Source organism: Plectropomus leopardus, chromosome 24, assembly GCF_008729295.1.
Source record: "Plectropomus leopardus isolate mb chromosome 24, YSFRI_Pleo_2.0, whole genome shotgun sequence".
NCBI classification, from domain to species: domain Eukaryota; kingdom Metazoa; phylum Chordata; class Actinopteri; order Perciformes; family Serranidae; genus Plectropomus; species Plectropomus leopardus.
In genome coordinates this window covers 13212120-13238992 of record NC_056486.1, presented here as the reverse complement: position 1 = coordinate 13238992, position 26873 = coordinate 13212120, and the positions used below count along the sequence as shown (strand labels likewise).

General features: G+C 38.6%; 2 protein-coding genes and 1 long non-coding RNA gene across 7 annotated transcripts in view; 2 read left to right on the top strand and 1 right to left on the bottom strand.

The window, feature by feature from the left end:
• Nucleotides 1-3825, top strand: part of dgkza (diacylglycerol kinase, zeta a) — a 115334-nt gene extending 111509 nt beyond the window's left edge. For all 5 annotated transcript variants that reach the window (XM_042512879.1, XM_042512880.1, XM_042512878.1 and 2 more), the window contains one exon: nt 1412-3825. In XM_042512879.1, coding sequence (XP_042368813.1) covers nt 1412-1528 — 117 coding nt within the window. In that variant the 3' untranslated portion in view covers nt 1529-3825. The remainder of the gene's footprint in view (nt 1-1411) is intronic.
• On the bottom strand, nt 189-10245 carry LOC121962652. The gene is made up of 3 exons (XR_006107151.1): nt 10180-10245; nt 6540-6644; nt 189-211 (listed from the first exon to the last, which is right to left on the bottom strand). It is a non-coding gene; the product is annotated as an uncharacterized LOC121962652 (long non-coding RNA).
• LOC121962651 (midkine-B-like) lies at nt 7693-26873 on the top strand. The gene is made up of 5 exons (XM_042512882.1): nt 7693-7786; nt 22651-22730; nt 23685-23852; nt 25163-25324; nt 25922-26873. The coding sequence occupies exons 1-5, from the start codon at nt 7713-7715 to the stop codon at nt 25948-25950; spliced, it is 513 nt and encodes a 170-aa protein (XP_042368816.1). The 5' UTR covers nt 7693-7712; the 3' UTR covers nt 25951-26873.

Genomic DNA, 26873 nt, shown 5'->3' with positions numbered 1-26873 from the left:
ACAGAAAAACTAGGTCAAGGATGTAAAAACACCAATTTTAACCCTTTAAGTAAATATTCTGTTTTCTGGTTAGGTCTACCGCTGTGAACGTCTCTTGGTGTGTATTGTGTGTGTCGTCTCAAACATGCATCTTCTTCCATTTTTCTTCAGTTTTCCACAAAGGTTTCAACAGTGTAGAAAAAGCTCCTCGCCGGCTGGACTCAGCAATGACCTAGATACAGAGAGAGGAAGAGAGAGGGAGGGGCAGAGAGAGGGGGAAGAATGGAGGGAGAGAGATGGTGAGAGAGCGCAATGGATGGAAAAAGAGACGACTGACTTGAAAACACAAGACTATGATTTTGACATTGCGATAAAGTACTGTTTTATCTCTACATATCTCTGCACTCAGCACTCAGGGTCTCTCTCTCTCTCTCTCTCTCTCTCTCTCTCTCGTTTTTTCCACTCACTCTCTTACTGGGAATGTTTCCAAATCTGGTAGAACCCCAAAGACAAATGTGCACGCACACACACACACACACACACACACTCTGGACTCAACTAATTAGGGTCTGTTCAAAACTCTGGAAGTGAATCAGCACATAAGCCCCTCCCCCCTAAACAGCCACTTAGAATATGCGTATGTATGTATTTACTGTATATTTGTGTATATGTTTGTGTTTGTGTGTGTGTGTGTGTGTGTGTGTGTGTGTGCATGCATGCATGTGCGTGTGTGCGTGGTGCGTCCTTTCTCTCAAGGACACATGTTATTTATTTCATTTCAAATTCAGTATTTTCTCGTTATCTCATTGCTTTCGCTTGCAGACAATAACGCCATAACAACAGCACTTTACAGTTATGGAGAAATGTGAAATGGAAAACTCGGCTGGCTGTAAACTCACTATCACACACACACTGTTGACACGGCCACTGAGTCCTAATGAAACACCACAATCTCTACAGTGCAGAGGAGGGGAGAGGCCGGTCATTAGAGCAAGTGGGAATAAGACTCCAACTGAAGCCTGCTTTGTTTTTAACAAGAGTCCAAAGCCCAGTGTTCATCACAGCTCGCTGTTAAACCGTGTTAGCAGAGTCACCAGTATGTTATTTATTCTGTTTACTGCTGAGTCTTACAGTACCAGAGGTCTCACTGTGTAAGGGTTTGGATTAAACAGCGTGCTTTTTTTGAATTTTTGAGTCTTGTGTATTGTCAATGAACCAGGATGTTAGAGGTTAACCATGTGTCTGTGAAGATGTGCGCAGAGCAGTCTCTGATGTCCCGTTGCTCAATCACAACTCATCCACTTTATTCTCCCATGACTGGATATTAGACAGAAGAAGCTTGGTAGAGGAACAGCTCTTGGTCCAAGTCAGGTCAACACAAAAAACAAACAATTGAAATAAGATAAATAATGTATACTTGTGTCTTTTTCAGGGTGATACTCCAAAGAACAGGGCAGAGAAAGCCAATGACTCTGAACTGGCAGCCTATCTGGAGAACAGGCAGCATTACCAGATGATACAGAGAGAGGACCAGGAAACGGCCGTCTGAGCAGGACGTGGATGATGACCCTGCTGTCTTTTTCCTCATCCTCATGAGTCTGACGGCAGCTCATTGAGGCCTGTATGAAGGGAGGACTGGTACATGCATTCCAGCTTGTGCTTTCAAGGAATGACACGTGTCAGCAGACTGAGGGGAGCTGTGCCAAATCTGATCGCAACATGCATTGATTAAGGCATGAGGAAGAACGGAAATATGATGAGATGTACAAGAAGCCATTCCATTTTATTTTGAGTTGCCCAGTCATAAGACGTTTTAGTGAAGTCAAACAATGGAAAGAGTGTTGGAATGTGCGCAGGTATTTTGTCTCTGGCCTTGAAGAGTGATTTTGGGGAGTCAATTTGGAACGGACTTGTTCTTCAAAACTCCTTCATATCAAACAAATTCAAAGGACTCAAACTAAAATCATCTGCCATAAATTAGCGATAAACCAATGTTTATTTCTATGTTGTTGTTTTTTATCAGAGTCTATAGATTTGATTATATCATGGGTGAAAAAGAAATCAGGAAATGTAGTTTCTTACATTGACCCATGGAGCAAAAATCTACATTATCTAATTGTTAGGATGTTAGGTTAGGCTTGGGTGGTATGGATGTTTTTTTATACCTGAAATTTGACCACAGTAAACGGTATATATGATGGTATAAGTGTGCATATTCTCACACCTATTTTTCTTATCTAACAGAAAAATACACCATCTGAATTTAAGTTCCACCAGTAGCTCTGATGGTGTGTGCTGTGCACTACTTACAATATTTATGACTCTATCGAAAAAGAACCCTTCATGATTTCTATATATCCTGATAAACTCTGATACCACCCAAGCCTATGATAAGTTTTTGTTTGGTGAGATTATAAAAAATATTTTGTGCTTGTTGTGACGACATTTTGGCGTTGGATGAATATAAACAAGCAAATTTTGACATAGCGGTTAAAGAAAGTAATAGAAAGGTGAGATTCATCCTGGACGATGAATATCCACAGCTAATTTCATCCAATCAGACCCTTTGTTTTTTGGAATATGGGTATCAGATCGCTTTGCAATCTAGTAGTTTTCAAGAGATCTTGTTTGGACCAAAGAGCTGGACTGAATGACCAATCACGCAACTGGCAGGTACCATCCTAGTAATATCCCTGTTTGCTTTTTGGAAAGTGATTATTTTGCTGAATATAAACGCCATCATCAGTTATGTTGTTAACGTGCTTTGGTTGGTCGTACCTCACCCATGAGACTTTATCAATATACTGTATCTACTGTATTTCGTTGACTTATATCAACACATTCTAGAGATAATTATTATTTATATGTTGGGAAATAATCGAAGTGATGTTTTTTATGGTGCCTGTGCTGAACGATCGGATGTCAGATGACTTCACATTCCTGGCAGGGGGTGGGAAGGTTGGACTGGGAGTCAGATCAGATCAAATGTACATTAGTTGAAAAAAAAAAAAACAAAGAAAATTGTGTGCTTATATTTCATTCAGACGGCTTTTGTAAAGATCAAATATGATTATTTACAGTTTCTTGTGCCAATATTGAATCTTGTTTACATGTAGATATAGGCCGAATCATGCTGACGTTGCGCGAACAGCAACAATTACTTTCGGGTAGACAAACTGGCAATCGATTTCAATTGCAGAGGTAATTGAAATTGGTAAATTGTTCATTTCTGTTGTCATTTTCAGCTGTGACTGATCATGCAGAGAATACAGTGGTCCAGCTTATCTGAAATTTCTACTGGGCTTATTTTAATGTACTGTGTTGCTTTGTTAGCATCTTCAGTTCCCCAAATCTTGCAACACGTGGGCTAAGTAATCTACTGCTGTCGATTCTGCTGCAGCAAAAGGTGTTTTAGCCACATGATAAATCAATATAATATAAATTAGAACATTTTATCCACTTTGCAGAACACTGGAGTTGCTTATCGACAGCCGCTCTGACTGATTAAAGTGTAAAGTAAAGAAAATTTCTTTTTGTCTATGGCCTTCAGAAATAGCTGTCTGACGTTAAGGAAAATATTCTCGATATAGCTTACTCTTTAAATTCTATATTTTTTGCCGGCCTTTTCTTAGGTGACCATTTGATTTATGTACTTAGCTGAATGGTTTTCTACCTGAAAGTTATTGTCAATTAACACTGTGATTCGGTCTATAGTACAAGTCATTGACTCTTGATTCTTTAATCTGAACTGTGTTGAGCACCAACACTGAGGAGCATTTCAATTTCTGGGGTCACTTTTTGAGACTGCAGCAAAGTCAAAAATTAAACTTAAACCATCCTTTCAAACTCTGTCTTCTTTAAGTCCTTTTAAGCTTTGGAGAAGGACAGGTTTTTAGCCCCTTCAGAACCCAATTATTTTAGAAAACACCCAAAAATATGTATTGATGGACTCCAAATGCACTAATGAATAAGTTGAAAAAAGTCACAGTAAAGCATGTCGTCCAAAACTTGATAAAAATGTCATACTATAGCATGTGGTCCAAAATATCGATTAAAAAAATCCTCAAGGTATAGTATATTGTCCAAAAATTGATAAAATACATCAACCCTCTCTCTGTGGATTGCAATAATGCGATAATAATTGCGATATTTCAGCACTCTGGACAGCTCATTTTCCCTCACTCACACCTGCATGGAACGAACAGAGCTGTCCGTGGTCCTGAAACGACTGCTACGCTATGTCACATTTATCTCAGCCAATTATTTTGTTATTTCTGCTCTTTCAGCTTTATTTCAGAAATATAGCAAAAAAAAAAAAAAAGAAAGAAAGAAAGAAATATTTGGAAAATTTCAAGAAATTAGTAGATTTAAAAAAATATTCTTAAAAATTGTCCAGAAAACTAATAATTTTCGTAATTGTATATTTAAAATGATTGCTCATTGCCCTTTTTTCCCATGTTTTTGAATTTTTAATTTTTTTTGTTGCCGAAAAAACCCCCCCAAAAAAACAGATATTTAAAAAGACTTCCACATTTTGACAGAAACATTTTGTCTGAAAAGGCAAAATTCTTACTGATGCCTAGAATTAAATTATTATTTTATGATGGAGGATTAGTGCTATTTAAAGAAAAAAAATCTTAGAATATAGTGACAAATTAAATAAAAGAAGTCTAAATATTCCAAAAGAAAAACAACTATTATTGTCTTATGTTGATATTATTCAACTCGTACTTTTATCCTACAAACAATGCATAAAAAATCAGTGATTTAATTTCTCATAAAATTATGATTTTTATCTTTTTTTTTTTTCTCTCATAAATCTAAAAAACACGCGCAAAACACTAGAGGGCATATTTAATATGAAAAATAGCGTTCCAGTTTTGCTTTATTATTTAAGAGAAAAGTTTACTTTCATTTCAAAACTGCTTTCAAGATCTCCTTGGAAAAAAATTACACCACTACAAATGACCAGACGTACTAAGTTACGGTGAAAATGGGACGGTAGAAAAAACAGTCACGGTACATGCTGTTCCAACAGAGAGAGAAATGAATGTAATGTGTGATGACCCTGTACTAACCAATGCTGACTACTTTCTATAGCGTGAAGTGTAATGTACCACAAACCTTCCAGGAAGCTATGAGTCAGAGATTTGTACTATTTCTATGAAGGAGGAATGGATTCCCTCAGGGGAAATAATACATTTACATTGGCCGCACTGACAGAAGCTGCGGGAGCAGGTGGGTCGATGCACTCAAAGACAACTCTGAAGTGACTTAAACATACAACATACAAAGCCAGGGGCCAAAAGCATCAACAACAACCTGGTACGCCTTTTCTCAAAACATAAACTGGTGTTTATAAAGCAGTAATGTGTACCGAGAACGTGCACACCTCGGGCACTCTCCGGAGCGCGGTTTTAGCCGTGTTAGCTGCAGGTGATAAGAGACGGGAAATGAGGTTGTTTTGCAGCCAATGGTGCATTTATGGAGTTCATTTTAAATTATTAATGTGTGATTCATATTTATTTACATTCATCTCCCTGTTTGTGATTGTTTCAGCACTAAAAATGTAAAATTTTTACAATCATTAATCCCTCTGATGTTCAATAATCACAATGATTATTAAATTTTTTCCAGGACGACGGTTTGCAGAAATGTGATGAATCAGAGATACGGACGCTACGAATATCCAAAGCAGTACAAAATGACTTTGGCATCAACGTGTTGATCCTGAAATTCTCACGCGGCGCCGCTCTGTTGAGACTTAACGCGTCCGCCTTTGACGTTTTTAGGTATCCTTCCGTGTCAGCCATCTACCATCACGATGGTTGGGGATTTGTCACGAAGAGTTACAATCCCCAACCATGGCACATGGTATGATGTAGAGAAAAAAAGAAGCGAATTCTGGACTCCGGCGTGAAACACACAAAGTTATTTTAAGTCCTGGTAAATATATCCTCAGCGAACAGTTACAACACTGATCAAGTGCCAGAACAAATTTACAAATGGCATATGAATGCATTGATATAGTTCTTTAATTCATCCCACAGCAGACCGACTAAGTAACCTCACAATTTCACAGCACGTTGAAAAATGTAGATGATGTTTTTGGACTTTTAAAATATTTGGTGATTTTTTTTTTTTTAAATACATTTTTTTTTGTGATTTTCTGTTTTTAAATTTTTGGGTGATTTAAATTAAATTAATTAATTAAATTGTTTCTAAATTTGTTCCTCTAAAAATTCTTTTTTTTCTCCTTTTAATTTATTTTTCTGATTTTTAAAGAAAAAATGCTTACCAAACTCAACAAAAAAAAAACAACCAAACAAAAAAAAACCCCAGAACAAAACAAACAATATACAGCCACCCCCCTCCTCTGATAAATAAAGAACAGTCCCTTATTATCATTTTGAAGAAAAAAGAAAAAGCCACATAATACCAAGTACACCTACTGTTCTTAAGAAAAAAAAAGTCTCAATCCACAGCTGGAAACTTGCACTTCAAAATAAAAGCTCTGTGCTGCAAATTCAAAGCAAAATAAAGTGTGTTTTCTCACAAACCTGACACGGTTGCACTTTTGGACTGCAACCCATCCATCGGGAACCACTGCTTTAAGGCATTTTGAATTCGGATTGAATCCTGATTGTAACTTCACCACAATGAACCTGATGAAACAGAGATTTTACATCAGCAGATGTTACAATAAACAAGGAAAGAACACTTTTTTGGGACATTTTTCACTGTGATAAGAAATATGCAGAGCAAAAGAGAATATTCATACTGTGACAGGGAGATTTTAAAAGTAGATTCCTTTTGCAGAAATGAGCGACGGACAGCATTCACAGAAGCAACGCGGCCCGCTTTCTGTGAGAGCTCATTCCTTTAAAATCTCTATTCATTTTCCCATTGACAAGTACAAGCTAATTTCTTATGAATAATAAAAGCCTTATTTCGGAGGTTATTTTGCTGTCTTTGATCAGCGCTATGACACACTGCCAAGTGCTCTTACGCTCATTTTTACAAAAGCTTACTCACACTATATGAACTGCTGTGCGGCGAGCAACACCTACAGCAACAACTTGTCGCGGAGCCACGTTTATATATATAGTAATGCTGAAAAATTGATGGTTCAAGGGTTATTGTGAAAAAAAAGTTTATTTGGAGTAATATGTGTTCTAAGCGATGTTAGTTAAAGAATCTCTCTGGCTCTTGGCTTTTTTTAAATACCATCAAAGCTTCTCTTATAGTTTTTTTTCCAGATTTTCTCTGCTGTTATTCTTGCCTCGATGTAGATCAGCTCCACAATATGGCTGCGAGATGAAAGCAGAGACGTGAGTCGATTCAGTCGCATCCGATAAGAAAAGCGATCAAAGACGCAACAAAAAAAAGAAAAAGCTGCCGCGAGATTCTTCTGGAGTTTTATAGGCGCCGCTTTTCTGTCTCGTGCACTGATGCGGATCTATGTGATCAACCAAATACAAAAGTAAAGTGGAGAAATGTGTTTGGTCGAGCACTTTTGCGTGACCCGGTTGACCCGGCGGCCTGCAGAGGGTTGTGCGTGCATCCTGCCAGCACATGTGTGCAGGCAGATGAGTCAGGGGCTTGTTGGTTGGATGGTTAATGTGTGTGTGTGTGTGTGTGTGTGTGTGTGTTTGAGGGCGTGGGGTGAACGGGGCTAATGCAACCAGAATGAACTGGTTTGGGAGACAAAAGCAGGGGGCTCGGGGAGGTGCATGAATGAGAGTTATAGGAGGCGACAGAGACAGAACTTTCCCCCTGAGTCGATCTGCAACAGCCTGGCAAACAAGTAAGTGTGCTCTCATCTTTTACAGAAATGCTCTGAACTTTCAAAACTGACAAAAAACTGTATCAATAATTCATTTTTGTGTGTGTGTGTAGTTGATTGTTTTAACAAAGAGTCAAGTTTTGCTAAAAACCTCGACAGCTGACATATGTGAAGTGTGTTTCTGAGAAAATGAGTCTAAAAATCTTGTTTTATGTCTTTGTGTATTCAAAATTACCCTTTGAAACCTGAGCAACTTTTTTTTTTAAAGATTGGGGGATATAATGAGCAACTTAGAAATCAGTAAAAAAAACAACAAAGAGAAAATTGCACAAAAAAGCTTCTTTTAATATACTTATATTATTTTTATCTCTCCTTGTTTAAAAAAAAAAAAAAAAAAATTTAGGCCATTTTCTTGACATCTTTTCCCTATTTTTTTCACAGTTTGCCTTATTTCCTTCAAGTTTTGAAAAAGAAACCAATCTTTTTGTTTTTCAGGTTTCAAAGGTTTTAATGCTTGCAAAAGGCATCTGAACGCAACACAAAAAACTGATGACATCAAGTGTTAAAGGGTTAAAACGAATGTTTAAAACAACCACGTCATATTTACTGTCAATGTTATTCCACTATGTGCCCTGAAATGTATTTTATAACATTTTTAATTAGTTTATTTAAACTGAATAAAGTATTCCAAATACTTTGGATTACTTTTGGAATACTTCTATATCATGGTGTTTTGCACATTTTTCACATTCCTGTCCCAGCTGTGCAGCTGAGACATCCTAATTATATTTAAAATAATAATCCAACAGTGTCTAAAAACAGGATATTTCATAATAATAATAATAACAATAATTCATCTATCACTTCTGATCATTCATTTATACTTTTTCAATTTTTATACCATATTACCAGACTTTCCAGTCTTTCTATGTGACTTTATTTATTATAAATTATGAGTTAGCGAAAAAGTTGCAATATTATAAAAAATCTATTTATTTATTTTTACTTCTTTTTTACTATTTTACTTTTTTATTCAGAAGTTTTACAGATACATAATTGGATATGAAATGGATACATGTTGTACTGTACTTGTCTTATGTCTTGTTCTTGCACGTTGGCAATAGCAGCAGTAGAACATCTAAAAACACTCAAAATTATTAATTTTTTGAAAAAAAATCTCACCTCAAACCTTAAAATTATATATAAAAAAGGAAAACAACATCCCCTTTACATCAAAATTATATAAAAAATAAATAAATCAAAATTAGAAAATTGTAAAATCCCCCAAAAAAACCCAAAGAAATGAAAAAAAGTAAAATAAATAAATAAAAAAATAAATTGCCAAAATATTTGGCAATGAATTAACCATGAATCAACTGATTATTTTAATTAACTCATTCTTGCAGCAGTACTTGTATTTTTATACAAAGTTGTTTTATTTATGAAAATTAAAGAAGAAAATTCCTAAATATTTCCTTTTTTAATGCATAAATAAGTAACTGAGGCTGTGAGATTATTATAGTGAAGTAAAAAGTACAATATTTTCCTCTGAAATGCAATAAAAAAATTAAATAGCACTAAAAGAGTAAATGTACTTAGTTACATTTGGCCACTGCACATCAGCCCCTGTTTACTGTAAATCAAACTCTGCACTGTACATTCGTCCTCGGCTACTTCCCTCTCCCTTTTGTTTGCTGCTTATCATCTGCCCGCTGGGTTTTTATTAGTCTTTATGTAATTGTCCCATTTCCTGTGCCAGATCGCAGCACTTTCCCCACATCTCGACTCTAAAATGCTGCAACTAAAGCTCTTCTGCACACACTTCATATGGTGCGTGTGTGTGTGAGCACAGAAATGTGTGTGTGCAGAAGTTAAGCCACTGTGGCACATTTTAAGGGTTCGATTGAAATGTCGTAGTTGTAAATGCATGGTTTTTTTTTTGCTTCCTGCTGATACAAGTAGCTTTGTTGTGTTGGGGGGGTTCGCAGTGCGTGAACGTGCGAGTGTGTGAGGATGAAAGAGAGGGGAGACGGAGAGGTGGAACGCGCCGGGCAGATGGGAGCAGTGTTGAGAAAATTATATATTATTAGCTTTGATTTTTGCTGACAAACTGGGCAACGGGACAGGCTGGTAAGCGGCAACCAAAAGGCGATTAGAGAGAAAGACAGATGCAGCTCAATAAAATTTAATTGTGCAAAGCGTCATTGCCCCCAAAGTGAACATTTATAACCCTGACAGCTATGAATTACATTCAAGTGCACTGCCGTAAATTCTCAGATAGTGGCCTCTCACCTCAGAGCGAATCAGGTCTTCAGATAAAATATGTTTTAACAACAACAGTGTACTCTTTGTTTTTTGTGTTGTTAGAAGTTTGATTTTCTATATATAAAAATTGGAAACTTTTATATATTTACCTGTTATCTTGATGACTTCAACATATGTCCATTTCCACCGATCCTGGTCCTGGTGCAAGAATGCCCCCCATACACCTCTATTTGTGGATTGTGCACAGGTCCTCTGCTGCAGTTTTACTTGCCCCCGGGTTTTCTGTGCAAGAATATTAAAAAGAAAGTTAATGACAACATAAGTTCATAATGTGTACCAGGTAAACAAGATATCAGTGGAAATAATGCATGCATTACATATTCCATTATATTTAATATCCAGTATAATATCCATTTATACTTAAGTATAAACTAGGACAGTGTATCTCCATACAGAGGTTTGTATCATATTCTATAAATTAGATGTTACGCTCATAATTTGCATAAAGTTGCAGAGGTTAGGTTGAGAAAAAGAAACATGTTTGGGCATCTTTAGGTTGTTAATACAGATGTTTCACATTAAAACTCTTCCAGAGTATCAAAGGGTGTAATCCTTCCTTTCCCGGTAGGTTTTAATGTGAAACATCTGTAGGAATCGCTGACTCATGGCTAACTTGTGGCTGAGTGCATAACTGTCTGATAACCACACAGCTACATCAGCAATCTGCTACGTTACTGAACTTTTTGTGGGGCTTTGAGTCTTATGTGTTTAGCATGTTTTCGGGAAGCTGATTGGCATGTGCAGGAAGTATTGCAACTTGTTAACCAAATTGACAGCGCTTTTCATGTGTTTTGTATTCATGAGATTTGGCCATATGTCGACTGAGTCATTAGTATATTTTTTTATGTATAAAGCCATTCTGGGCAAGTGTCCACGTTAATTCTGCCAATGTATTTCCTCAGTATTTAAGTAAATATTGAATAAATGTTGACAGAGCAACTGGTGCCAGTAGAAACGCCAGACCTAGGTCATTCAGAGCCACAAGGATGCTTCCCTAGGATTGTATTTCAACCATGATCGGTGCGAACCTGTGAGACAAGAAAGTACAGTAGCTCAGAGGAAGAAGCCAGTTACAGCTAGTAACATGTATTAGAGAGAGAGAGAAGGCGAAGGGAGCTCAGTGTATCATGTCAAACTAGGCTGGTCCAAGGCAAGCCAGAGCCAGCCCTAACTCTAAGCTTTACTGAGGAGGGAAGTCTAAAGTCTACTCCTAAATGTGGAGACATGAATGTTTGTAAATAGAGAGAGAGAAGGAAAGAAAAGCTCAGAGTATCATTGGAAATTCCCTGTCTGACTAAGCCTACGTAAACCTGACTAGGGGCTGGTCCAAGGCAAGCCAAAGCAAGCCCTAACTATAAGCTTTACTGAAGAGATAAGTCTTGAGCCCACTCTTAAATGTGGAGACATGAAAGTCTGCAAACAGAGAGAGAGAGAGGAGAGAAAAGCTGATTTGACACGTGCCTTTTGATGGAGGTGTATTTCAGCCTTATTTCACATTGCTACCACAGTCTAAAACTCAATGTATGCCGTTGTGTACAGCACATAAGTCAGAAGACGCTTCAGGATGCAGAAACACAAATAAATTATGAGTAAAGCCGCCGCTGAAGTCAAGTGTACTGATTAAAACTGATGTGTTTTTGCGCCAAAGTTATAAGACAGAAGACTGACAAACAAGTCCGTTTAGAGAGGCTGTCAGTTACGGGTGCCACGGAGATGTGTATGTTTACTGTCTCTCTACCCATCTGTCTCGATTCCTTCCTCTGTCTCTCTGGTCCGTCTGGCCCTCTGTTGTAGTTAGTAGGTCATACGGGGACCGATAAAAAGTCATTTCCGCTTGGCTGCTTTCAAAATCCCTAATTACAGAGTCAACAGCAACACACACACACACACACACACACACAAGCTCTCAAGCCCTTATCTCAACCTCCCTCACTTCTAATAATTTGGTCAGAATCCAGACTCCAAACTTGGGTGGCTGGGGAGAAAAATTTGTCTTTTTCACAGAACACTTGGCTTTTCAGATTAAAAAGTGAACATGCCACAGAAATTTATATTGTCAGCCTTTTATCATGAGCTGTGTGTGTGTGTGTGTGTGTGTGTGTGTGTGTGTGCGCGTGAAAGTGTGACTGTGTTTTGCTTCACTGACCAACTACGACTCTTGGTCCTGTCAGATAACAACACTATGTCCGCTGAATGCCAGCTCTGCAGAAATTAAAATGAAAGGTTATTTGTTGTAATCCTAGGTCTGCACTGCATAGTAACGCGAAACGATGCCAGTCCCACCTCTCCGCTCTCCTGAAGAGTCAAGTTCAGGCGGTCATGCCACAGTAGCCATGGAAACCATTGAGCACCAGACAAACTACTAAACGTGCATTCGGATTGAACACAAAGTGAATCTTCACAAATCTGAACAAATTTGACCACTTTAGTGACCGTTTCACTGGAACGGCAATGCTAGACAACAATTTGAGTCCATATTTTCTTCCTGTAAGCTGACACCATTCACATACACTGCAAAGCATTGCAATGGGAAACATTATTTGCAATATCAATAGATGGTATAACTCTTTGACCACCAACACATGTATTAAATAGCTATGCTTAACAAGGCGGGTTGGCCACTAATCGGAAGATTGGTTCAATTCCTGGCTCCTCAAGTCCGCATGTAGAAGTATCCACATGGCAAGATACTGAAACCCAAACTGCTCCCAATGGCTGTTCCATTGGTGCGTGAATGTGTGTGTGTTAACACTGAGTAGCAGGTGGCACCTTGTTTGGTAACCTTGGCCATCAGCAATCCATGAATGGGTGAACTCTAACGTTAAAGTGCTTTAAGTGGTCCGAAAGACTAGAAAGGCGCTATACAAGTGCAGTCCATTCAACATTTGTGACATTTCATCTGGATTACTGCATTATTGAGATTTATTCCACCAGAAACGGGGCAAAAAGCCGCCACAGGCACTTGCCTGATGTTCGATTTTCTAGTATTTATAGTCATACGTGCCTTTATATAGTACATATACATATAGTCGTAGTATAGTATTGTAATTTCAACAACTTTCTAGCTTGTGGGGCTTCTTGTCCTAGGCAAAAAAGATTTTCAGTTTTATGCTACTACAACATAATTGGCTATTTTTACAGTCAATTGACTTTGCTCTTAAGGGAATATCCTTCTCCAATAAGTAAATGGAGAATCGATCAAGTTTTGAGAAACATCACTTTCTGACAATACTTGCTGCCTGCAGGTTCATCCAACCCTTTAATGTAGTCACATTCTTCTATTTTTAATTCACACAGTATATGGATTTGCCACTTCCTGCCCTCTATCTGAATTGCCACAATAGTCATGTAATTGCAAACAATCTATACAAAGGGACCCATTTAGAAAGGTGTTTCTAATATTTGGTCCACCTCCATTAACATAGATAGAAAAAGAGCTGAATAGGCCAAACTAAAAATATTCTCACAATGGTAGAGCTCAGAGTTATTACACTGGTGTACCTAATGAACAGTTACAGGCCAGTCTGCATCTTTATCTGTCTGCTCCTGTTACCAAACTCAACCAAACTGCAGCAGAGTCTGGACAAACTCAGCAGGAATGATATCCACAGGTTAACAAGCACTGAATACTAAATCTGGTACTATATTTTTATGGGCTGCAGTTTGGCTTGTACGGAAAGTGATGAAGGCATCAAGTGTGTATAGGAGCTGGTATCAGTCGAATTGAGTCAAGTTGAGCACATGGGTTTGTGGTTTAGGCAGTGAGAGCATACAGCTGAGGCAGGCCCAGAGGGGAAAACATGATTCAGTCAGTCACCACCCACATTGCTTTAAGCTAAACTTCCTAACCCTTGTCACAAAGCAAGTGAGTTTGGTAACACAAGGAAGCCGAGTAGGCGGTAAAGCCGAGGGCTTCTGTCACGTTGGGCTTTAGACTGTGAGCACATGGCTATTTTTCGGAGGCATTATGTATCAACCTTGCAATCAATACAGAAGAATTGTGCACCAGTGCTCAGGCCATATCGCGTTTTAAAGCTATTGCTCACTGTAATTATATTTCCAGTCTTTCATTTACTTTGTGATACAGGATGACAATGCAGGTTGGCCTTGACTTGATCAGGGACAGCGTCTCAATGTAATGCACAGTAAAATGCATGCAGAACTTTTCAAAATAAACTCAATGTGGGTACAACACTTTTGTTGCCTAGCTAGGTGTAGGCAACAAAAGAATGTGGTTAGGTTTAGGCAATAAACAAACCTGGGTAGGTTTTGCCAAAAAAAGGTCAAGATTCGGTGCTTTAGGCAACAAAAGGATAAAGTTCGGTTGCTGCAACAAAAGGACAAGGTTTGGTTTGGGCAACAAAAGAAGGGGATTAGGGTAAGGCAACAAAAGAAGGGGGTTAGGGTAAGGCAACAAAAGACCGTGGTTCAGTTTAGGTAACAAAAGAATGCAGTTTGATTTCGGTAACAAAAATACAAGGTTAAGCATAGGCGACAAAAGTGCGTGACTATAGCTAGATTTAGGCAACAAAAAATAGGGTTAGGTATAGATGACAAAACACCTAAACCTTTAGGTATTCGTCCAATGGGCTTTGTCCATTGGACGAAGTGCTATAGTATTTGAGGAGTTGGGAGTGAGACGAGGTTGTTCTTCGACTGTGATAGAGAGCAGCAATCTCAATAAGCAGAGAGGTTGCAACGGAAATGTGCTTATTGTGTGTATAATTTAACTGACAACCAAATGACAGAGCAAAAAAATATGAAACAGCCACAGGTTATATCCTAATTTAATCTCAGTCATGGGGGAAGACTCCACGTCTGTCGTAATAAACCACAGTCAGGGAAGAAAGAAGGAAAGCATTTCTTCCTTTCGTCTCTCTGACACACTCATTCCACTGGAAATAACTTCTCATACATCCTGACCCCAAAGAAATCCTTTCTTTGTCTACTTTCATGTTCATGAGAAAGTCAGGATGTGATTTCAGGACTGTTTTTTTTTACTGTTTTTGTGTCTTGTGGCAGATGGACCTCTAGGCACTGACAGAGATAATCAGAGCAGAGAGAAGAAAGTCACTCGGGGGAGTTTAGAGTTTTTCTGTCTGTTGACCAGGATTTTGCTTTCTGATAGCGTCGACGCATTCGCACAGCGACTACAGTGGCAGAAATATCACGTCTTTAAAATCAATCCATCCTTGCATCTTTGGATTATATGCAAAATGACCGAGATCAAAGACCCGTTCGAATCTAAAGTGTTTCTCAGAAGCATTAAATATTCATTTCTGAATAAGCAAAGTTTTATTTAGGTCTTTAAGTATTTATTAAGAGTTTAACACTCAAAAACTTAGCATCCTCATCAGAACAGAGTGGGTGTGGTTTGATAACTGGATATAAACTAAACCAACTGATACACAGGGGCGGATTCTGAGACAATGGGGCCCCTGGGCACAGGCGTGCAAAAGACCCCACCACCTCTTCTAAACAGGAGCGTGACACACTGATTTTATAGTTGTTTAACCTCTTTATGTAGGTTGTTTTGTGTCTTTTTGTAGTCACTTCTCTTTCTCTGTCATAATTTTGGGTCTCCTTGTTGTTACTTTCCATCTTTTTTAGTAATTTTTGTCTCATGGTAATTTTGAGCCTCTTTGTGATCACTTTTTGTCTCTTTTTAATCATTTTAAGTCTCTTTGTAATCAGTTGTGTCTCTTTGTGGCCAACAGTGTCTATTTGTAGTCATTTTGAGTCTGTTTGTAGTTGTTTCACATTGCTTTGTAGTTGCTTTTTGACTCTTTGTAGTCATTTTGTGACTCTTTATGGTGGCTTTCTGTCTCTTTGAAGTCATTTTGAGTCTCTTTATAGTAATTTTGAGTCTTTTTGTAGTATTTTTGTGACTCTGCAGTCATTTTAAGTCTCCTTTTTGAGTCTCTTTGTAATCAACTGTGTCTTTGTAGTCATCTTGAGATTCTTTGTATTTGCTTTGTATCTCTTTGTAATCATTTTGAGTCTTTTTGTAAGTACTTTACATGTGTTTGTGGTCACTTTGAGGACGAGTATGTGAAATGTGATCTCATATTAAGTAGAAATACGCATTAGAGCACATAAAATCTAAAAAGGACATATGACCTACTGTCTAATTGGTTCCTCCACTCTTAGCTACTGTTGTACTGCACAAACATACTTACACTGGCGCACATAATCAAGCCCTGTGGTGTGATCCCAGTGTGTTTTTCGGTCACTGGCTTCACTCAGACTGAGATTTTGTATCATGGATAAAGAGCTTGCGATAGGGTTCTCTCTCTCTTTCTGTTTGCTGCTTCCTGTTTCTCTTGGCCTCTGTCTCTTCTCACTCGCTACGTTATGTGCAGACAGGCTGGCCTGGCATCCTGATAACATGAACTTGATATTCTGTTTCGCTCTGTTTATACAGACTCTCTGGCACCCCAAACACTGAGAGCAAGAGGGTCCGTGTATGGAAGGAGGATGGGTTAAATAAAACTAGACTTTCACCAAGGGAACCATCCCTTGGAAACCAAAAGTCAACGTTGTTTTAAAGTAACGCTATGCAATCTACGTTGTCATTTACTGACGTAGTTCACATAGAATTTGTGTCACGTCAGGTTATTTACCAAATGATCTTCTTCTAAACCTAACCAAGTGGTTCTGTCGCCTAAACCTAACCCAATCTTCACTCCTATCTGTGCATTGGTCACATCATTGCAGCCTTTTCCAAATACCTGGATTATACACAAATTTCTGACTCATGATTACACGGGATTTGTAGGAAATTTTGTGAATTACTTTTCGTAGGAAAACGTATGAACAGTGGCAGAGTTTAAAGCCAAACCATGACCTTTTTAATCCTAACCATTTAATTGCATAAACCTAACTACAGTTTTTTGTTACCTAAAGTTAACCATGTTCTTTTGTTACCCAAATCTAAACACAAAATCACATTTTTTGTTGCTTTAACCTACTTTCGATTCTTTTACATCAAGCCAAAGCGAGTTTACAGCTTTATAGGTCAGAAATGAGTTTTCTCTCATTATCTGGTTGTTTCTACAAGGTGAAGGCTTCTGAGCCAGGAAGACAGTCGCTTTCAAGCTCTGTCACACACTCACAAACAAATGTCAAGCCCAAATGAAAAGAGGCCACAGCTCCACTATGATGATACTTATCTACAGACATAGAGTACAGCTCACAATCAGCACTGGCTGTAGTGCTTCAGTCGTGTCTTTCGCAGGATCTTTTTTCCATTCTCTCGTCTCATTTTGGGTGCTTTTGACGCCAATTTGTCTTACAAATGATCTCAAAATTAGGTCATTTCAATCTCTGAGATTTGACGTATTGTTTTCGACATTTAAACATGTCAGAGTGCAGGCATAAACACAAAAAAAATCAACCTGCGATATAACTGAATAATCATGATGCACTGGTGTGCTTCGTCAGCAAACGCTGCAGAAAGCCGAGCTAACTATGAGCCACAAGGGACACTGTTATAAAGGGCCCCCCCAAGAAAAAATACTAATGTATATTTAATGAAAAGTGGTTCGCAGATGAGGATTTTGGGTTTGGAAAAAGTTGATAATTTCACAGCTGAATGCTCCCTTTGTTGGCATTCTCTTCCATGTAAATTTGAGGGGAGGCTGGCACTCGCGTGTCAAACTGACAGTCGGAGAGACAAAGAGCATAATGGCAAAAAAGTTATGTAAAAAAACAACCAGATAATTTCATAGTTATATGAAATATGAAATATATAGTCAAAAATCCAAACTATTCATTGAACGTACACTGGAAACAGGAAACAGTCCAATAACAGGGTGAGGGGGGTAACCCCACAACAAAGTCCCCAGTTGGATTGGAACCAGGAATGCTGCAGGGTAGAGTACGGAGCAGCGCTAAAGTGCATTTAATATGCATCTTTTGATTTGCCGTCACTATCACTTTCACTGAAGTGACTTTAACTGTCACAGTACTTTAGTTGTTACTGAAATATTGAAAATATGAAAAGCCAAGCTCTTTCAGCCTGTCTCTCTGTCTGTCACTCACCCTCGCTCACTGGCTCTGTGGCGGCTGAAAGGCATACAGTACATCTTTCCCTCTCTGTTTGTGCTGCACTTAAGACTGCACACAGCGCTCTGCCTGCGGGTCCTGGCATGTCAAATTTTCACAACACAATAGCTGTCTCAATTTTTTATAGAAATCAATAAAATCCCACTTCAGCAAGCTGTTAGCGGCACTGAGATCCCTTATTTGCTCTTTGAGGCATTTTTAATCAGCCATCCGTGTTCATCCGGGGCCCGGTCGCTGGGACAGCAGCCTGGGCAAATTATTCCTTCTCCACAGTAACGTTTCCCAGCTCCTTTTCGGGGAAACCCGAGGCGTTCCCAGGCCAGATGAGATATACAATCCCTATAGCATGTTCTGGGTCTGCCTCAGGGCCCCTTACTGGTTGGAGGTGCCCAGAACACATCAGGATGACTCTTCTGAGGGATTTTGGTGGCTTCCTGCCACAGCGGGTGGAGGTCGGCCAGGAAGACAGGGTCATCGACCTCCCTAAAGAACCTCTTCAGAACGTCCGCCACGTCTTTCGATGAAGTGGTCTCCAGCTCACAGTTTCAAGCATCTTTATGAAACTCTTCTGTCAGGAGTTTGATTCTAGATTTGACGCCACTCTTCCTCTAGGTTCCTTTAAGAGGAGGCATCCTGATCAGATGACAGAACTACCTCAACGGGCACCTTTTGACGCAATGGAGCAGTATCGCTACTCCGAACTTCCTATAACCTTCCAAGGTCCTCACCCTATCTCTTTGCCACCCCTCAAAGGAAACTCATTTCGGCCACTCGTATCCGCAGTCCCATTCTTTCGGTCATTACCCAAAAGCTCTTGACCAGAGGTGAGGGTTGGGACTTAGATGGACTGGTAGATCCAGAGGCTTTGCCTTCTGGCTCAGCTCCCTCTTCACCATGACGGCCCACTGCAACACTGGCCAAACCAACCAAGACCTCGAAATACTTGAACTCCTTTATGCCGCAGTAACTCTCCCCAAACCAAGAAGATGAAATCCACAGTTTTCCAGCAGAGAACCATGGCCCCAGACTTTGAAGTACTGACACTCATCCAAACCACTTCACACTGAAACCGCCCCAGTGCATGCTGGAAGTCACGGTGTGATGACGCCAACAGAACCACATCATCTGCAAAGAGCAACGATGGAATCCTGAGGCCCCAAAACTGGATACTTTTCCCCATGAACATCAAAAACACACAGAATCTTTGTGTAATACTAATTTGTGGAGTTTAACTAAGTACATCTACTCAAGCACTGTACTTTAGTATGAATTTGAGGTCCTTGTACTTTACTTAAGTATTTCATTTTCATGCCATTCATTTTCTTTCTACTTTTACTCCACTACATTTCGGAGGGTAGTATTGCACTTTTTACTTCACTACATTCATCTGAACGCTTGTTACTTTAAAAAATAGGATATTTGCATTAAAACACAACAAGACTTCATGAAATAGGATGTTTTGTACTAAAATTAAATATAAAATGTAAAATTACCAAACATTTTAAACAAGTACAGCTGCAGTGATTAGTTAAATGATCAACCAGTTAGTACATTTTTTTTAAAATAATTATAATTTAAATAATTATTTTTCTTTTTAAGTTTTGGGATGAGTTTTTTTTTTCTATTTTTTATAAATAAAATTTTGGAGGTGTTTTTTTTATTCCTTTTAAATATTTTCAGTGTTTCTTTTATATTGTTTTTATTCTAATAATTGTGATTTTTTTGGGGGCCCATTTTTTTTTTAATTTAGAGGGGCTTAGGGGATTTATTATTTATTTTTTAAGTGTAGTAAGTGTAGCAGTTTTTAAATGGATTAGTTGTGTGTTTGCTACCACTAAATAGCAAAAAAAGTGTCCACAAATGTTATGTCCCTGCAGTAGTTAAGAAGCATCCTGTGGGGATGAGGGGACCGTCATTAACCCTTAACCTGCAACAAGACTCTAAGTCGTTCCTCAACACTGATTGGACACAGTTATATTGACTTCTTACCTTCATTCTGAGCCTTAATGGGACTCTCCAAATGCATAACTCCAAAGTAAATTCTCAGCCTCATTTTGTCTCCTAACATCACAGCTGTCTTACCAACATGATCTTAAAACCAATCTCTTAAGCACTGGAAGATACATAAATGAGGCTCGGCTTGACCAGGGTCTTTACGGCCATAAAAATGTTCTCACTCCCCCTGCTGCTACTTCACATGATCCTGGAAAAGCTTGGAAGCGTTTCCTCATGGGATGCTGCTGCATTGCTTTTCAACCGCAGTCCCTGGACAGGTTATTAGTGCAGCAGTGCATAATTGCAGCCTGGTTGGTGTGTGAAACATCCTCTCCATCATGCTCCACCAGCTCTGCTTGCACTGCTGTGTATGACTTAAAATGAGAGAAGCTAAACCCTAAAAGAAATGTTTTGTCTGAGCTTTTCGTGAGGACGCTGACATTGCACGTCTTGCTTAGTAATGTATATTTGCATCTGGAACGTTCACTGTCTGTTGATCTTAAACGTTCACATTGATGTTACTATTATAACTGGCATTTCAGCACTTTCAGTCATTTTTGTCTTATTGCAGGATTCATTTTTGTCTTTTTTTTGGTTGTTTTGTGTGTTTTGTAGTTGCTTCTGTCTTACTGAGGTCATTTTGCATCCTTCTTAGACATTTTGTGTCCTCCCCTGTGGGTGCTTTATGTGTTTTTTTGTGGTCATTTTGTACTTACATGTGGTTATTTTAGTTGTTTTGTGTTGCTTTGTTGTCATTTTTTTGATCAGAGCCAAAAGATGTGGCTGAAAGCTTCCACAAGTACGTGGACCTTGTGACCAATGTGTCATGCGTTTTTATATTTCAATAACTTTATAAAAGTACAACTGAATCATGCTAACATACATCAATGAGTTCTAACTCATCAATGTTAGTTTCAAATAAGTTTATTTGTTGATTCACTTTTTGGTAAAAAAGAATATTTAAAACTTTTCCAGTAAAGAGAGGATGATCAGATCGGCTTAGCGCTGAGGCCTTAGGGTGAATCCGTCGATGTCAGATCCTGCTGGCTACTGAGGCAAAGCCAGTGATAGCTAATGATGTCTGTTGGCAAGCTTGAAGCCTTCACTTGAAGATAAAAGAGTTTTGCGGATTGAAAAACATGAATAACATCCATCTTCTGCTGGCCGTTTTTTTATCTCACGTCTAAATGAAGAATCATTTCGATAAGTATCTGGTATGCAGCGGGACTAGAAGCTGAACCCAGAACCCTACAGAAGCGAACTACATATTATAGCAATATATATATGTTTGTTATTGGTAGCTCTCTGCTGGGGAACGTAATCTTCGATGTGATCATTTTTCATGCTGTGCTTATAGCTGATGTCTTGTTCTGTATTGTATTCGGAGCATAAATGCGTGCCTCAGTAGGGATACAGGTTGCGGATAGCACTAAATATCTGCCCACCTTTCCCAGTAGTAAACACAGAGAGGAACAAAAAAGACTAAATTAACCTAATGAAACACTAAACGACTACAAAGAGACAAAAATGACCAAAAAAACACCTAAATGAAACACTGAATGACTACAGAGAGAAACCAAACGATTACAAAGAGACACTAAATGACTATAAAGAGACACTGAATGAAAACTAAGAGACAAGGAACATTCAAAAAGACGGTAAAGTTAAAGGTAAACCGCAAAGAAACACAAAATGACTACAGAGAGAGACAAAACGATTATAAAAAGACACCAAATGACCCCAAAGAGACAAAGAGCAACCAGAAAATATATTAAATTACCTCAAAGAAATGCAAAAAAACTACAAAAAGAGACAAAAGAACAGAAAATCAGCTCAAAGGGACACAAAACAACAAAAAGACAAAAAAAAGCACCCCAAAACAGCAAGGTGATAAAAAATCACATCGAATAGATGCGTACAAAAAGATGCCAAACCTGTGTCTGTGTGTCTCGCTCTTATGTAGGAAAGGTGGTGGGGCCTTTTTGCAAATCTGTGCCCAGGCCATTGTGTCATTATCAGCCTGTGCTATTCAACCATGTTATTCTAGGAAATAATCATAGCCCATCAAACAATGCTTCATTTCAAAGAACTCTTCCAGCAAAAGAATGTTGGCTGCTCAGCTCGAGCTGATGGAGGAAGTTAAAATTTTCTAGAAAATAAAATTTATGATCTAATGTTTATAATAATATAAAAATTGTATCAGTATATTTTTCAGATTTTTTTCTATTATTTATATTTGTATAATATATATTTTTTTACGTCTACCGACTGTGCTGACTATACAGAAATACAAAAGAACGTCACATTGGTCTCACTGAGAATTTATAAAAGCTGTATTTCTAAAACAACATATGTTCTTGTTGTCTTGTGTTAAATGGTGTAAAGTCCCTTTTTTCAGGTTGTTATGAGCTGCGATGCTACCATTAATGGTTTATCACTTGTAATGTGCGTGTACCTTTTTTAATGTTGATTCTGGCCGCTGTGGTGTATTTGTCCAGGATGAGGGCCGCGCTGCTGCTGCTGCTGTTAGTCACGCTCATCACCGTCCAAACTGTAGCTGGAGGGAAAAACAAGAAAGGTAAAAAACTCTCTTTATCTTTGTCGTTCCTGCTCTTTCTCATCATTTCTATATCTCTGTTTTTAAAATACGCTATGAGTTCCTGCAGTTTAAGTGTATAAAATCTCATATCCACTTCCACAAACGTCAACAGTCAGTATCTCCTGATTTTATTCATTTTTATTTATCTTTTTTATTTTGTTGTATTTTTGCATTCTGAGGATATGATAGGAATACAGGAATCTCAGGAAAGACTAATAAATCTTCAATATCGATGCAAGGACAAGATCAAGGGTGTGGTTGTAGGAGGGTGGGTTTATGTACACACTGACTAAAGCCTATTGAATCCAAAAGCGTGGAGAAAGCAGAACTATCACTATCAATATGCATGTGAATGTTAAAATCCCCTATGCTAATAATTTTGTCTGATTTAAGCACTAAACTTGATATGAGCTCAGAGAATTCAGATAGAAATTCAGAGAATGGGCCGGGGTACACTATAACAAATAGAATTGGCTCTAGAGTTTTCCAGGATGGGTGAGTTATATTGAATTAAACAAATGAACATTTACATTATGGGTGTGTGACTGTGCTAAAAAATTCAGACAGGCGTGTAAGACGGCGACTCTGCACCCTGGTCCCAACTCTGGTTTGTCATGGCTTTGGGCCTCTAATAAACTCGGCCAGATTCCTAGAGAGGAGAGCAGCTCCATCCAAAGCAGGATGGATGCCGTCCCTCCGGATAAGACCAGGTTTACCGCAAAAAGAGTGCCAATTATTAACGAAGCCCACATCATTTGCTGGACAAAAGAAACACTTATTAGAAAGAGATTTTGCACCTAATTGCTTAATTTAGCATTCAGGCATTTCCCAGTTTGCAGCACTCCCCTGCAGACTGGTATGAATTTGTGGATGTTGAAATCATATTGAAACTATGCATGTCTGAAACAGTTCTCGAAATTATTGTGCCCACAGAGAAAAACAAACCCTCCCAGTCCGGGTCAGAATGCACCGACTGGCGCTATGGCAACTGTGTCCCTAGCAACGGGGACTGCGGAGCAGGGTTTAGAGTGGGGTCATGTGACCAGCAGAACAAGAAGATGAAGTGTAGAGTACCTTGCAACTGGAAAAAGGACTTTGGAGGTAACACACACACACACACACACACACACACACACACACACACTCACAGAATAGTTGTGCTCCATTGGACTGTAGAGTTAGAGATTTGATGGATACAGTGCAGGTGATCTCAAGTCATCTGCAGCTCCAACACCCAATGTGAACTTTTGCTTTATTTTCCAACGCATCAGACAAACTGTTCACACTTGACTAAATGATTCCATCGCATGTCAAAACAGACGTGGAAGAAACAACATCACACCTGTAACACATGATGCAATCCAGTGCAGCAGCCCTGCATAAATACCTCTGTGCAGCTGTAATGATAATTTGTGTTGATATGTTGTCAGCAAAGATTCTGCTCTAATTGATTCAGCAACAAATGCTTATGACATACTTTGTGATATGCCTGGAGCTTGTGCTCTCCCATGTTGTTGCATCATTTGGCAGGTTGGTCTTTCATTTAAAACCCAGTTCAGACCAAAGATTTGCAAAGAAATATGTTAAAACTCGTATCTACTTGCAGCGATCTAAAAACCAAAACGACTAGAAGAGTTGATGTGTTGCCTCCATAGCAGCACTTCCATTCCATATTCTGGCTTTGACAAAATATTTCTTAAAATTTGGCACAACAATCCTTCGGAGCCAACAATGAATGAATGATCAGACTTTCTTAGATTTTGAGGTTTAAAGGTCAAGGTCACAGCGACCTTGCTTTAAAAAATGGTTTAGTCTTGCTGCAAATCTTTGGTCCGAGCGCTTGTGAGAGGAGACCTGCACTTACTGTACATTTATCTTATTAAGTAGGAAAACGTTTCCAAAGCTAGGGACCACATTATGATAGTGAGCTAAAAAAAGCCACGCTTTTCTGTGCATTCTGGGTATGAATAAGTAATCAAGAAAACGCAGAAAGCGTGCAGACGTGTATGTTGTAATTAGATCTGCATGTAACCAAGTGCCAACCAATGTAGTACTTTATAGGTCAGGCTGTGTGCTTTGGAATTAGCTGCTGCATGAATGAGGGAGCTCAAGATCGGTGAGATGTAAAGGTAGAAATTTTGTGGTTCTGGTTATGATTATAGCTGTGCACTTCACTCAATGTGGAAAGGTCGGACAAGTTATTTTTAGTACAAGGTGAGTTCTGTTTGACTAAGAACTAAGCCGAAGCTCAACCTTGAATTCATGTTCTGAATTTGTCTGCTTTTACTGCCGTAAGTACTTCAGGCACCCATTCAACCTACTAATGCCCACTGGACCGTGTCTGTATGTGTGAAAGCTGTGTTGCATGTGTTCAGGTATGTTCTCTTTGTCTTTTTACCTCTCTTTTCCAGCTGACTGTAAGTACCGCTTTGGCAGTTGGGGAGAGTGTGATCCGACCTCTGGCTCACGGACCAGAACAGGGACACTGAAGAAGGCTTTTTTTAATGCTGAGTGTCAACAGACCATTTCCGTCTCCAAACCTTGCACTGGAACAACCAAGACAAAAACCAAAGGTAAGACAGACAAGTTCACCATTTGGTGTTTATCCAGCTCAATGTAGAGGAACCAACTATAGGCAGATTTGTGCAAAATTTGAGCGGTATTTTCGAAATGTCGATAAAACACAATCGAATGGGGCTTTCTTGAATACAATCTAATGTGAATTGTCTTTTTTGCCTTAAATGGGAAATTTTCCAAAATTGAAGTGTTTCCATCAAGTGTATTTTATATAAGCAATTTCAATTTGCACAATTTGAGATGTATATTGCTTTTTAGAAACTATATTTGAGGTTTTCATGTTTCATGTTAGATTTTATACCTGATTGCACATACATGTGGATTTAGCCATCTCTACCATTCCAAACCTTTACATCCCACCACTATCAGGCCAAAAATCCTGCTTGTACATAAGGAAAATTACAATATACTGATATTTTAACTTTGGAGAGCCTTAAGAATCTTTTTTCCTCCTCGCCCATACCTCTCCTGCAGATGATCTGAACTGCCATTTTAGATTCCTTTACTCACTTGAATTCCGTATCCTTGTTCAAATACAAATCAGTATTTTGTATATAATAGTATTCGTGACTATGTTTGTGTCTTTTTTCCAGGCAAGAAGAAAAAAGGCAAGGGCAATTAGAAACAGGCTGTACTCAAGAGTCTCCAGGAACAGACAAGAGTCTTCAGAGCTGAAGAACAAATAGAAATAAAACAAAAATGATCTGAACCAGCTTTCCTCTGACAGTTGCACAGTGCCCCCAACACTTAGAGATTTATAGCCTAATTTCCATACACGCAATTTTGAATCCAGGTTTCCTAAACTATATGTAGCGTATTGTTACTGTATGTGTCCCCAGCAGGTAGGATAGCAAGACATTTTTTTAAGACAAAGAAAGGAGACCTTTAGACACCCATGTTTTCAACAATCATTAAAAAGCCCATTTTTTAAGCAACGGTTCTTCCAAATCAAATCTGGGTAAAAACTCAGCCCTTTAGCAAATACCCTAATTTGTAAACCTTATTTCTAAGAGTGTATATACATTTCTAAACTACCATGTTCCTTAACTTTGAAATATTGTTCAAAAAAAGTTCTTCATCGACCCTTTGACCAATCACTACCAAACCTGTCATAGACTAAATGTATCTACACTGGGCGTGGGAGCTATTTTAACTCCCAGGTTGTCTCAGCTTGTCTATGCTTTGGGTCTGAATCATTTTGTTAGTCTTGGATGTGTCAGTAGCATCCACACACAAACTTGTATACTCTGTGTTTTCTTGTTTCAGCTAATTCTGGGACAACAAACACAACCAAGAATCCATGCTTTTCACTTATTCTAACCACAGTGGCTTGTAGATGAAAGGGCATTTGGAATATTGGCTTTGTACATTTCCTTTCCCTTGTCATACATTTTTTAAACACTTTGAATATTGAAGAAAACACATTTTATGTAAGGCTTTTCCTTGCTCACCATTTCCTCCCACTTTAGATTGACCTTTTTTTCTGGCGTCATTTCTTTTTCCACTTTTCTTTTGTTTATTAAAATTTCCGAACATACTGTAAAA

Excerpts from the sequence above, each read along its gene's own strand:
- LOC121962651 (XM_042512882.1), top strand. The coding sequence starts at position 7,713 with ATGAATGAGAGTTATAGGAGGCGACAGAGACAGAACTTTCCCCCTGAG. Across the intron at positions 22,731-23,684 it reads TGGAGGGAAAAACAAGAAAG|AGAAAAACAAACCCTCCCAG; the intron begins GTAAAAAACTCT and ends TTGTGCCCACAG. Across the intron at positions 25,325-25,921 it reads AACCAAGACAAAAACCAAAG|GCAAGAAGAAAAAAGGCAAG; the intron begins GTAAGACAGACA and ends TCTTTTTTCCAG.